Source organism: Procambarus clarkii, chromosome 52, assembly GCF_040958095.1.
Source record: "Procambarus clarkii isolate CNS0578487 chromosome 52, FALCON_Pclarkii_2.0, whole genome shotgun sequence".
In the NCBI taxonomy this organism is placed as follows: domain Eukaryota; kingdom Metazoa; phylum Arthropoda; class Malacostraca; order Decapoda; family Cambaridae; genus Procambarus; species Procambarus clarkii.
Window position 1 is genome coordinate 26,452,063 of NC_091201.1, and position 14,501 is coordinate 26,466,563.

At 38.7% G+C, this 14,501-nt stretch overlaps 1 protein-coding gene across 2 annotated transcripts in view; it reads right to left on the reverse strand.

The window, feature by feature from the left end:
• Positions 1 to 14,405, reverse strand: part of Ranbp21 (exportin-5-like protein Ranbp21) — a 28,873-nt gene extending 14,468 nt beyond the window's left edge. Inside the window, exons 1-9 of one of the 2 annotated variants that reach the window (XM_045750865.2) lie at positions 14,234 to 14,405; positions 13,086 to 13,248; positions 12,017 to 12,172; positions 11,048 to 11,119; positions 9,699 to 9,857; positions 8,381 to 8,551; positions 6,402 to 6,545; positions 3,164 to 3,316; positions 6 to 245 (exon numbers count right to left, since the gene is read on the reverse strand). In XM_045750865.2, the coding sequence (XP_045606821.1) occupies positions 6 to 245; positions 3,164 to 3,316; positions 6,402 to 6,545; positions 8,381 to 8,551; positions 9,699 to 9,857; positions 11,048 to 11,119; positions 12,017 to 12,172; positions 13,086 to 13,205 (1,215 nt within the window). In that variant the 5' untranslated portion in view covers positions 13,206 to 13,248; positions 14,234 to 14,405. Of the gene's footprint in view, positions 1 to 5; positions 246 to 3,163; positions 3,339 to 6,401; positions 6,546 to 8,380; positions 8,552 to 9,698; positions 9,858 to 11,047; positions 11,120 to 12,016; positions 12,173 to 13,085; positions 13,249 to 14,233 lie in introns of those variants that run through there. The other variant, XM_045750869.2, reaches the window with a different exon arrangement.
• Between the last annotated feature and the right edge of the window lie 96 nt (positions 14,406 to 14,501).

Here is a 14,501-nt window from a genome sequence, read left to right on the forward strand (position 1 = left end):
CATACCTTACGGGATACAATTGTTATCCAAGAAGGCAAGATAGCTTGCAGCGTTTTACTTTGTGGAATATATTCGTGACGAAAGAGGTGCCCCCAAAGGCCATTGGTGAAGTTGTAGATGTGGAGACTTGGATGACGGGTAAAGGCTAGCATAGCGTCCAGGTAGACGCGAAAGTTTGGAGGCTCCCCCACACCGGCCTCTTTTCCCCACAGTGTGCACAGTTGTGAGCCAAGAGCAGTCAGTACCTACAATCAATTACTAATTAAAGCATTTCAATAGAAATGCAAATGTAAGACAAATCTATAATGCAACTCAATATGCACAACATAAATTTAGGTAGAATAATTGTCAAATTAAAATGTTTCAGTAGATAACTTAAATTGTAAAGGTTTGCGGGCGAGCAACAGGTACACGGATGTTACAGACCAGGCAACATCTTTGCCTGTGCAAACACAGCCCACGACAACTTGAGATTTATATTAGAGCATAACAGTTCAACAATAAATTTCCTAGATACAACAGTGTTCATTGATCACACGAGTAGGCGCCTCCAAACGAAGGTGTACTACAAACCCACAAATCTCCATACCTATTAGAAGTTTGATTCAAACCACCCAGCAGCTCTGAAGACTTCACTGCCATACTCCCTAGGCCTCCGCATAAAGCGAATAAACAGCATGGATGAAACATTGCAGCCCCAGCTACAGGATCTCTGGGAGGTGTTCAGGGATAGGGGTTATCCAGACAAGATACTACGCACAGCCCAGACTAAGCTAACAACACGAGCACGAGCTCAACTCCTCGGACCTCCTACTCCAAAATAAGACGATAAGAGATGGATCCTCCCGATTTTGTTTTTTCCAGGCTTAGCAACACATCTGAAGCAGAAAATGAATCGAGTATGGTCCTGGATGAAGGAGACATACGAGGAACATCCCTCCTGGATAAACTTCCCTAGACATTCTTCTATGATCACATGGAAGAGAAATAGATCTCTCAAGGACCACCTGGTCCGAGCAGATCTAAGACAGGAGACTCAGACTGCATAGTCAAGGAGCTAGTCAAGGAGCACAGTCAGCAGAACTAGCCATCCCACCCTAACCTACCAGTGGAACAAGTTTTTGGTTCCCCCATAGGTTTTTCCTACAGGGCTTGAGGAGTGGTTAGAAGGGCCTCCACATGCCAAAGACAGACCAAAACAACTCCAACATGCCTATGAAAGTTTGGAACAAAATAGACCATTCAGTATAATGTAATGCCCTTTTCTGCAGGCCCCCTCAGTGGCTCCCCAGAATTTGTGCTCTAGTACTTCAGGGCAATACCCTTTGACCAGACGTCTTTGACCTTCTCATGGCCTACTGCAAGCAGGGTCCAGCATCCTGCCTGTTCACTGAGACAGGAGAACAGCAGCTGTCAGAAGACTACTACATAATAATTTACACTTGGAAAATATTAGAGGAACTAGTTACAAATCTGCACATGGAAATATCTCCTCATGAGACCAGGAGGCATGGAAGGAAGTGCAAAATAACCCAGATGAAAAGCAGAGGTGCAATAAATATGCTGAGAGAGAAGTCTATCAACATCAAGGGCTCAAGATCTTTCAATATTCTTCCTCTACACATAAGGGACATAACTAACTGACCTCTCACAGTGTTCAAGAGAGATCTCACTTGGATCTTACCTGAAGGGATTTTTTGAAGTTCTTGGTCCAACAGACTGATGCTTGAAGTAGCCTGCAAACCCACATAGCCACTACAATCTTACTGATCCATCATTTCTTGTAGGACAATATCTAATTTTTTCTTGAAAAAGTCCACTTTTGTTCTAGCAATACTTCTTATACTTGCTGGGAGGATACTGAACAGTCTTGGACCTCTGATGCTCATACAGCATTCTCTGATAGTGCTAATGGCACCTCTATTCTTCTCTGGCTTTATTTTGCATTTCCTGTCATATCTTTTGCACCAGTATGTTGCTATTTTACTGTGCAAATTTTGGACCTGGTTTTCCAGTATTTTCCATGTACAGTATATATTATTTACCTTAATTTACCTGAATTTACCCGAGAGCCATTAATATTAGTGGCCTCGGCAAGGACAGGAAGCCGGAGGCTTGTCAATGGTCCCCATCTGCCCTGATCTTTTCCAGCGGTATTTTAAAACCCAGCAGAGTTTTGGCATTTATGGCTTCGACTATGTGATAACTCTCATCTCCTTTGCAGAGAGTATATTTTGCGAGCTTTGAGACAGTCCCAATAATTTATCTGCTTTACCGTGTCAATGTGTGCAGTACATGTGTCTCTGTATTCCCTCTAGTTCAGCAATTTCTCCTGCTCTGAAGCAGCAGCAGCAGTCAAAAGGTGATTTTTGTCTCTTCCCACTAACAGAGATGAAAAGGTTTGCCCTTCCCATTTCCTCTGATTTATTTATAGGAAGAATTTTAAGCTAAATTTTAAGCTCACTATTTTTTTTCCTAAATTTGTGATACGTAATTATTCAATTCAAAACACTATAGTAATATTTACAATACCTTACTCCAGTTAAGGAGAACTCTTTGCATTGCTCTATTCTGGAAAGAAAAAACTGAAACAAGGACAATGTTTCTTTGACAATGGCAAGGACTTTTGGCTAGGGAGGCCTCAACAAGTTTCCTTAGTCTCTTTCCATCTCTAACAGGAAATACCCATACCTACCCATTTATTTTTGTGATGTGGCTTTTCCAGATTGTCTATTGAAGTCTTTAGAACAGTATACACACAACACATTCTTTCCTCTAAGTACAATACTTTCACAAGAAGCTGACTAACTCCTGGGTACCAATTTACTACTAGGAGAACAGAGACATTAGACGATAGGAGACATGCCTAACCATTTCTGTCCCCACTCGGGATTCGAACCCGGTATTCTAATCGAGAGTCGAGAATGAACACTACTGTATGCAGGCGATGAGTCACAATAACGTGGCTAAAGTATGTTGACCAGACCACACACTAGAAGGTGAAGGGACGACGACGTTTCGGTCCGTCCTGGACCATTCTCAAGTCGAATCGACTTGAGAATGGTCCAGGACGGACCGAAACGTCGTCGTCCCTTCACCCTCTAGTGTGTGGTCTGGTCAACACTACTGTACTACCGGAAACCTCGAGTAAACTGTCTCTTACCTGTGTAAGTGTTTTGAGGAATCGGTAGTTGTGCTCGCTAAGTTCGCCCAGAACTGCTTGGTCAGCTGCATTAAACACTGCTGACATGGGAGCCTCTCCAAATAACAGTAGCAATGGACGCCGATCATCAGGTTTGCCCTTGCGGTTCACAATCTGTGCAAATGGATATCCATTACTGAAACCAAAAAGAAATGAGCTTTATAAATTAAATTTAACCTATATTTCACTTGCAACTCAACTTACCATCAACACAAAACCTCACACATTATAAACAGGGGAAAGAGATGACATCTTAGTCCATGCTAGATTATTATATAATGGAATGAGAGTTTTAGCCAGGAGGGGGTGAGGAGCTGGAAGGGAATGTGAGAAAGGAATAAGAGAAAGCAGTGAGGTATAGAGAATAAGAGTTAGGAAAAAACAGCTAATCAGGGAAAGTGGAGAGAGAGCATGGAGACAAGAAAGAGATGCAGAAATTAAAAGAAGAAATGATAAAGATGAAAATGAGAGAAAATGAGCGAGTGGAAAGAGAAAAAAACACTTTTTTTTAAAGAAGATGAGAATAAGTAAACCACATACAGTACATTCTGAGGATTAGTGCATTTGACAATGTACAGAGAGGGGTAAGCACCAGCAGAAACAAGCAGGGATACGATACATGCCATTTAGAAGTCGCTTCTGACAAAACGAATACATTTATAATTGGAGGAGTTTTGCAGCAAGATTTTATTAGTAATGTATTGTGCATTCCAGAGCAAGTCAGGAGATATGATTGTCAATTCTTCTGGCTGCATAGTGTGAACCACTATAAATTATATTTAAAATCCCACTCCAGCTCAAATTAATGTATCTAAACTATTCTATCCTAAATAATGTGAAAGATGGGAAGGGAACGGACATATCAGGCAAAAGCACTAGACCATTATGACTATGTAGCTCTTAGCAGGGATCAGGATAAGGATTTGGGATAGGAAGGAGGGAAGAAATGGTGCCCAATCAATTGGACGGTTGGGGATTGAACGCCAACCTGCACGAAGCGAGACTGTCGCTCTACCGTCCAGCCCAAGTGGATGGTGAAAGATGGGAGAAAATGAATGTTTATTAACATGAGAAACGACAAAAAAATTGGTAGAGTTGTATTTTATCAGTGTAGATGAAAGGTGGGATGCCTGAAACTTTCACACTGCTAACTTTACCTGCAACCTGTTCTCAGAGCATATCCATTACATTGAGACACCATCCGCCCTCTCAAACCACCTGAATAGTTATCTAGATATTTGTGATGGTCTGAAAGTAATTTACACTTCCAATGATGTCTATTTGTAAACTGACAAGGGAACCTTTATCCTAAATAGAGGATATTCTCAAGTTATAAATTTATTGTATTATAAATCCTTGGTTTAACATATAAAAAGCCAATGCTGAACAAATTTTCTGTGAAACAGAAGAATTTGGTTTTCTGTAAGCAAAATTCTAGGGTACACTGAATTAGTTTTCTAATTCTATATTTTACATTTCAGACAATAAGAGTATTAAGTTGACCAAACCACACACTAGAAAGTGAAGGGACAACGACATTTCAGTCCATCCTGGATCATTCTCAAGTCGATTGGGAATGGTCCAGGATGGACCAAAACGTCGTCGTCCCTTCACTTTCTAGTGTGGTTTGCTCAACATATTTCAACCACGTTATTGTGACTCCTCGTCTGCGATAAGAGTATTAACATACCAAACATAATGAAATCTAGCCTTACCAAACCTAAAAGTAAACTTAACTTAACCTAACCATGGATAGAGAGTAGATAATAGCACTAATTATGTAGTAATTTTGAATCCATTACCTCCAAGGAATCTCCTCCCAGAGATTCAGCCTCTCCTCATTCTCTGCACATAATTAACCCACCCACCCTACTGTATTTTACCATAAAAATAGTAATACAAATAATACTGCCAATTTGCACCATTAAACAATTAAAAAGAGTTGGGTTGTAGTTTTCACCAAAACTTTGCAGAACTCGTTTGACAGGATTTCGCATATGAAGACATAGTCTAGTATTCATTAGTGTAGATAAGATTCACTTTGTACTAGCATGTGCTGCTTTGTTATCTAACTTCTGTGTGAAACGTTAGTCTTTCAAAATTGATCGGTGAACTGAACACAATTAGCAATAAGGACAATAATGTGTTTTAAAATATTTGGTCCTTAATTATACCTAGTGGGTTCTAAGAGTTCTTCTGCTTCCCAAGCCTAGCTTGAGGACAGGCTTGACTTGCGAGACCTTTGTCCAACAGACATGCTTGGAGCAGCCTGGAGGCTCACTACAACCTCGGTCTGGCAGTTCTTGTAGGACACTCTCTACATTTTTTCAAGTCCGCTTTTGTTCCAGGAATATTTCTCATCCTTCCTGGGAGGATACTGAACAGCTGTGGATCTCTGATGTTAATACAGTTCTCAGATTGAGTCTATGCGTGAGAATTGTGACAATAACTGTGCCTATGATGGGGCGTCTGACAGCTGGGTGGACAGCGCTTTAGATTCGTAGTCCTGAGGTTCCGGGTTCAATCCCCGGTGGAAGCAGAGACAAAATGGGCAAAATGTTTCTTTCACCCTAATGTTCCTATTCACCTAGCAGTAAATAGGTACCTGGGAGCTGGACAGCTGCTACAGGCTGCTTCCTGGGGGGGTTTGTAACAAAAAGGAGGATGCGGGGATGCTAAGCCCCCAAAATCATCTCAAGATAACCTCATGATTGTGGTTCTACTCTTTACTAGCTCTATTCTGCATTTCCAACATATCATTTGCTCCAGTATATTGATATTTTATTGTGCAAATTTGGGACTTGGCTCTACAGTATTTTCCATTTACAGGGTATGTATACTGTATATATATTATGTGATACCTCTCGTCTCCTTTCTAGAGAGTACCTTATGAGAGTTTTGAGACGGTCCAAATGATTGAGATGCTTTATCATGTGTGCGCTCTCTGTATTCCCTCTACAGTATTTCAGCCCTCTCTCCTGCTCTGAAGCAGCATCAGTCAAAAGATGCTTTTTGTCTCTCCCCATTAATAAAGAGAAAAAGGTTTTTCATCTTTCCCCATTTCCTCTGATTTATTTACTGGCAGAATTTTCAGCTATTATAACTCATGATTTTCTTCAAAATTTGTGATGCATAATGATCAAACTCAAAACACTATAGTAATATTTATAATACCTTACTCCAGTTAAGAGAACCATACCTGCAAAAGGCATTCTGCAGCTTCCATCTTGAGAGTATCCTGGCCCAGTAGAAAACACAAAGATTGTAAGAGTTTCCCATCCTCTGAGAATATGTACTGCACAGACACCCACTCCACGTAAACTGTCAGTGTCATCAGTACCACCTGCAACACAAAAATAATCAATGCAACACAAAAATCACAAATAAATGAATCAAAAGATAGTAGGAGGCTGAAAATATAGCATCAAATTTCCTAAGAAAAACATAATTAAAGGGGAAACCAAAACCTGAAGACACCTTACTTAAGATATAGCGTAGGGTATCTATCAACTCTTGCTTGTTTTCTCCCTTGTTCCAATTTCTTGTCACCTGGCTTAGTGCTTTCTCCTCATAATAACTTTATCTCCCTTTCTTGATCCATTAAACTAACATGCGCACATTTTCCCCACTGTCAAATCCTGTCCAGTGATCATATAACATTTTCTTTTTGCACTGCTCTATTCCTCCATCAAGCACCTCAATATTTTATATATAGTGAGCCTATCCTCTATGGTTCTTCTCTCCCCTAATGTTCTTAGATTGAGATCCTTTAACCTATTTTGTGTTCATGACATCATTATTTTGATCACTGACTAATGCAAATCTCTGGATGGTTTCAATCATCTTTCTTGCACTTCACAAGATACGAACCCATAACAGTGCTGCATATTCAAACAAAAAATCTGATTTAGACTGACTGGCCTGATACATGTGAGAAGAATGGAAGGAGACAAGGACCTGGAACAAAAAATTGGCAACACACACCAAATTCCCCAGTTTATACTAGAGCACCAAGACTGAAGGACATCCAACAATTAATGAGCAGCCGTCATCATTAAATTAATGAGAGGTCATCATCAGGACTACCAAAAGCCCCAACCCTTATTAACAGCCGTGAACAAAACAACAAAGAGAACTGTCAAAGTAGCAATCATCCAAACATCCCAAGATAGGTACAACCAGCTGGTTAGCTAGACCAAACTCTCACCCAGAGGACTTGGAAAAGGCAGACCTTGTAACACGGGACATGAAAAACAGGGCGACAATCAGAATCTTAGACCCCATCAATGCACAAAAATGCACACCATGTGCACAGGACAGAGCACATAATGGATCAAAGACGATAATCAAAGAACATCCAAAACATCCAGAGAAAAAGACAAGAAAACATACCTAACCCCCTAAACAGCAGTGAGAGACAATGTGAAAGTACTGTACAGCAACCAGAAAATCCAGAAATCAGGACAGAAAAAGAGAACACTAACGGCAACTGACACAAAGGACAGACTGACGCGAAGAACAGATTGAAGTTTACCTCACCAATCACCTCGCAGTGCTGTTGTACAGCAAGATGTCAACATGGCACCAAGAACCCTGTCACCCATCTCTAACAAGAAATAGGACATAAGGCAAAGAAACCTCTATGCAGTGAGTCTTCACTCTACAGAACCACGTTCTAATGGATGATAGAAATTCCTATCATCGTTCTAATTGAACGTTCTAATTCATGGATGATCCAAATAAATAGCATTTAGTACCAATTGTGCAGTGGGCCATAAAAATATTCCATTAAATAAAGAGTGTTCATCCAAATCATGGCCCTGGCATCTTGATTTGGACAACGCCAGGCTGTGGTTTCGATTAGGTGGATGCTGTGCTAGCAGCATTTACTTAAAGTGTAAACTATTGTACATTGCCTAAGAATTTATAAACAAATAACTATGATATATTATTTTACAAATTATATCATTAAATACTAATATTTAAAAAAATATACACAAAACAGCCACAAGGGATTATTATTACAGCATGTTTTATTAACTTTCGTCCTTAGCCAAGAGAACTTAAGTGCAAGTCCATATATTAACAAAATATGTTAACACTTATTCAGCATTTTGTACTAAAGAATTGTCTACTGTATGCAGTATATAAATAATGTACATAAATAACATACTTTACCTGCATCACTCGACAGTGCTGATATGCAGCTTGAGAATCTTGCTGGTTCATTTTTGTTTTATATTGCTTATAATTCTCCTCCAACAGGGAGAGGAAAAATCCAAACATGCTCTCCATATTAGCCGTCATCGCCTGATAGAGGTCACGCCGCCGCTGGTTGGATTCTAAATTCTGTTGAGACAAAATATTTCATTGAGAACTTTCTTACTATAAACTTAAAACACACTCCTACAGTACTAAAAAGGGGGGTATGAAAAGTTAAGTAAAGATGGGTTTATTGCAAATTTGTAGTAACAAATCCTACACAGCCTATTACACCTCTTTGCAAAGTTTTAATATACATATTTCCAAGGTGACCATGTGGTGGTGACTTTTAACCATGTTGTGGTGTAGTTGTCCAAAGCATTTACTTGGGAGTACCCAGAGTAAAGATTCATTTTTTATATTTTATTTATTTATATATACAGAGTTGTTACATTCTTGTACCATCACTAGCACACTTAGCATTTCAGGCAAATCCTTAACTCTAATATTACCCAGAATACAACCTGCCAAGTCGTTTAACAACCAGGTACCCATTTTACTGTTGGGTAAACATAGACTACAGTTAAGGATTGGCACCCAGTAAATCTTCCCTGACCAGGATACGAACCCAGGCCAAAGCGCTAGCGAAACGCCAGGCAAGTGTCTTGCTACTACGCCATGGGAACTGCTAAATCCTCCTCACAGCTCCAACCGATTTTCTCATCAATAATAATGGTGAGTTGCTGGAAATATCGAGTCATTTTTGGCCACCGAAAGTATGTTTTTCCTAATGCAAATGATAAAACTTACATATTTAAACAAGTACTTTATTGTGCAATAAAACACAATGAAGCTAATCAAAATATATAGCTCAAAAACTTCTGTATGTACTGTACATTAAAAAACTACAGTATGCTGAATGTAATGAAACTCCTCCTTCTGGTAGGTCCTTGGAGTCCCCCTCTTGCTAGCAATCCGATTCACACCAGGACTTTGCGAGTCACTGTAAGCCTATGGAGGATCAGAAGCCAAAACGTGGTCCTCTTTATAGAGGCACACGGAGCTGAGGATACAAGATCTCTCAGTCCAAGATTTAGCCATCAAAAAGACAAAGCAAGACAAAACAGATAACAGTAAGGTTATGTGAATCAAAACTGTGAATTAAAATGTCAAAACAACAGGAGTATCTTGTTTATTTAAGTAAAAAGTGAGTAATGTGTATTAGAAACAAAAATTAATACAAATTTAAGGCATACAACCCAAAAAACAAAGCCATCGAAATTAATTCCATCACCTGCAACGTAGCCACATCTTCAGCAATTCGCAGAAAAACATACAGCACCAACTCTGTCTGCGTAGGACCACGACTGGAAAGTGAATGAAGCTCTTCAAGTAGGCCTGGCCACTGCTGTGGCCATTCCCGCTTCATCATCTCTACAACAAGACGCGACACCTGAAACATGCCAATGTCATGATTTACAATATAAGCGTAGCAATATTAATATGGTATGTCAGTTTTTATTACCTAATTTATTTTACTAATAATTAATTTACTTTCTTCTAAAAAAATCTGACTATTAATCAATATGAAAGCTCATTCCTGAGTAGAGAATTCAGTTACTGAATTTCCAAAAGGTATGAATCCATTGCATCAAAATAGGTACAGTTGCAGCGTACACAAGATGATTTGTCAGAGCTCACTTTCTGTTTAAAATTGTACATATTGTTAGGCAAGGCTGTATTAATTTAGATTAGGCAATATTAGAGTCAGTTTGGCAAGATTTGTATGGTTTTCATCGAGTCAGATGAGTTAGGCAAGGTTAGGCAAGTTTTAAAATCAACTGGTGAATCATCTTGTATACAAAGTGACTTGCATCCTACCAAAATGCAGGAGTCATGAACAGTCATGTAGGATAATATTCAGGCCCCAGCATCGCAAGAAGTAACCAGAGAAATGCTAATTCCGGCTCAAAAGGCCCATCAGAGGTACACACACGAAGACCTAAAAGGTTCAACTGAATCCTCATTTGGAATCCCAAATGTGTGCCAAACAAGATTTTAAAACAACACATCACCTTCTGGGACAAGCCAACTACCTACTGACACTCAACAAACTAGCTTTTGTTGCATTTCTTCCTGACAAATACAAAATCAGCTCCCAGTTGCTTGAATAAATCTATAGTATAGCCTAAATTATGATTGTTAAAATTTATATATATATGGTACAGTAGCCTATTTAAAAAAAAAAATTATTTTTCATTTTTTCAAAACATCTGTGTATTAATAAATCCACCTAGATGGGAATAAAATTAATGATTAAAAAATATGACAATACAAATTGAAAAATAATTAACATACCCAATCATGTGAGTCTCTTTACCATTAACCCTTTAGCATCCACAGATAAAGGTCTAAGTATTCTAAGCATGCATGGTATATTTTGATTACACACAGCATATCAATTGTACAACACTGCCCCTTCCTTTTGTCTACATTCACTTTGTCAGTGTGACTGTTTTTGTTTGTTTGCAAACTATCTCCGATTTATGAATCTGTCTAGTGTTGTTTGCCTTCATTTTCTGTGCTCATTGTGTTGTTTCCGTGAATTACAAAGGGATAAATAAAAACGACATCTTGGCAAACCTTGTCCTTAACATATAGTTGCTCAGAAAGTAGATCAAGTGTCCCTTCTGCCACCAACTGCATTGTATTTTCCTGAAAGAAATAAGAAAATACATAAGTACAAACATATGTATAAGCTTCTGTATAGTTCTGTACACATATACTAGTACTGTTCAGTATAATGATATACAGTACAGTATTTACTTTCGTTCACCTGGAACTCGAGTTATAGGCGGGAAGCATAAAGTCAATATATTTATTTGGATCAAGAGTAAATACACCATATGGGTCAATACACGAGGCACAAGGTGACAACCAACCATGCCTACAAAACTCTTATTTTTCAGAAAATACTTCAGAAAACATAGAATCACTTTCTGGAAAGCTGCGAAAGGCAAATTCCAGCTCTGACCTGAATGGAGAAAAAAATCATGACCCAACCATTTAAAAATTTTCTTTCAAGCATTGGCTTGTTTTGTTTTATCTAATTTTCTGGTATAATCTCCGCAGTTTTGGGTCAATCTCCGATCCCTATAATACTCTCAAATGTTTGAAAAAACCAATCTCTGGTCCTGACTTCTGACGACTCAGCATGGGTTTCAAAGGCCTGGCATGATTGTAAGGCTTAGCTGTATCAGAGCTTAACCCCTGCACTGCACACCTGTTTTTGGAAAACACTTTATAGTGCAATTGTTAATGACATTTTTTTTGTTTTTATAAATGTTCTGGTAGAGTTAATCTCAAAATGTTTCCAAACTCTACCATTTTCATCTCAAATCACAGTGATGAAAACATTAAAAAACATTAAAATACAGTATAGTCTAATTAAAAAAAAAAAATGCACAACTCTCAAGAGCGCCCGAGTGGTTAAGCACCGAGAAGCTACTCTTTCCAGGAAAAGAGCAAAATCATATCTGAAAATACAAATAAACACTGAGCAAAAATAAACTACTGGTAATCAGACCATCATGCACAAGAATTTTAACTAACCTTGATATAGACTTTTTGTTGGACGGATAAATCATTCCATTTATATTTTATTACATGTTCTAACAGCTGGAGTCCCAAATGGCGAACAAATGGCTCTTTGTCCCGGTGAGCCAGGTGGAACCCACAGCCCACTGCTAATTCACTCTCCTCCTTTATCTGCAAGGAAAACAAAAATTATTCACATTTAAGTATCCCTTAGTACTGTAGTGTTGTTTGTTGGAATAATAATCTTTTGCAAATAGGGTGACCGAGTGTATCAATGCACAAAATTAAAATAATTTTTCTCACAAATTCAAATTCAAATATAAGTAATGGTTCTGAAAATGGTCACCATGGAGTTTCTCAAAAATCTCCCTAGAAGACTTCTTTTTATTATTAAATTGTACTACAGTATAGTGCTTTATGTTTCAATACAATGAGGAAAGACACTCATGTTATCCTTGGACCCAAACACAAAAAACACAAAATCTGCTCTGAAAATAGCCACCAGTGATACATTGTCCAATTACATTATAAAACACATGTTATGTACATTTATGAGCATTCCAAGTATATACAGTATACTGTAATTATAAACATATGCAGAGAATAGGCCACAATGTGGCTGAAAACAAACAATGCAGCCAACACATGTGAAATGAAATGGAAGTGATGGTGTATTAATCCATCCTGAAAGTGGGATAAATTTTGACTTGATTTCGTTCAGGATGGACTGAAACGTCGCCATTTTTATTTAGTTTCACGTGCAAATTGGGTTATATATAAATACATAAGTAAGTTTCAGGCCAATATAATGTTAGTCTCCTGTTCAATTAATACTAATTTTTAAGTGTTTTTGTTAATATATTTGATAGATACTGACCATAAGTCAAATACTTATACTGTTGTACCCTATATAAATATAAAAAGTTTATTTAGCCAAACCTTAAAACCTGCCACTAGTGATATACAAGGCTCAAGATTTAAAAAGCGCACATGCAGTATTATTACTCTGGCCTGTGAACGTATACCCACGACAACTACCAAGACGAGACTCGCATTCCCCCAAACAAAAAAATAATTGAATTACCTTCTCTAAAAGATTATAAGATGCAAGCCTGACTGTATGTGGAACTGCCGGATCAAGCGTGGTTTTCACCGCCTGGGTGAGCTGACCTGCCGCCTCCAGCACCTGTGCGGAAACCTCCATCCTGCCTCACTGCCTCTAGATAACTCTCCTCTCCCCATACAACCTAAGGGGAAAAAAAAGGGAAGGAAACAATTCAGATGAGTGGATGATAACCGATGCATAACTTGCAAAATTCCGAAGATTTTTCAGATAACGTTTAAATGTTTTTTTAGCTTGACTAAAGAATGGACTAAAACCATGGATATCTAATTTAAAATATATGAGTACAGTATGTATAATTCAGTCCCATTAAACTTTTTTGACAAAAAATAGGAAGCTATCTATAGAAGAATCATGATTTTACACAGAAATATACTCCTGGACAGCAGAGAATAGACTCATATAGAGCTAGGAAATATTGCAGTTCAATTTCACAGGAGCGATTAAGTCCACCAGAAGTCTCGCTAACTTTATGGATTATCCGGAGACCAGCAACTTTACCCGATGGCCAGACATCTGCAACTCTCACGTCTGGTAGCTCGTTTCTCAGGAACCGCGGCACTTTAAGATCCGAGAGTAGGTAGCATGGGGGTGTCGCCATGCAAGCGAACATTTTCTAATTACGAGTAAATTAGTGATACTGAACTGTATTCCAATTTAGTGGCTGTATTCAGGTACTTGGGTATAGTTGCTGTCATTTCTAACTTTCTATAGTGGTTGTGTCAGTAGTTAGGGGTTGTTTGTCATGGTTGTTTCTGTGGTTGTGGGATTTGAGTTGTAAGGCTAGAAAAAGGGGTTGTGATGGTTGAGTAATGGTTGTGGTGGAGGGTTGTAGTTTAGAGTGTGATGATTCTGGTTGTAGTTTGTAGTGATGGTTGTTGCTGGTTTTGATGTAGTTGTGCTTTTCGAGTAAGTAATGTTTGTAGTAGTGGTAGTAACTATGATGGCCGTAGCTATAGTGATGGTTAAGTGTTGTGGTAATGGTCCTTATAGTGTGGCCGAAACCCACCACAGGTAAACCAATATAATAAAAACTAACCAGTAACTGAATGCTCACTAATCAAAAGCTTCAAGACTATTATTGAACGTATCTTTGTAAATCCACTCACCCCCAACCACGCCACCAGAGATAACAGACAGATGCGCACTAAGTTAATCAACACGTATCACCGCCATAGAACCACACAATGCAAGGCACGGCTGAATAAAAAATAAAACATGGTGTAACATCAAGACTAGACATATACAGGTTGATCTTGGGGGACGCGGTGGCTGGGTTGTAGGGGGAGGGGGGGGTGGGAGACGATCGTCGCTGTCATTTTTAGGTGTCGTAGAGTCTTCGGCGGTCCTTCTTAAACTGTTATTTGGCTAAGAATG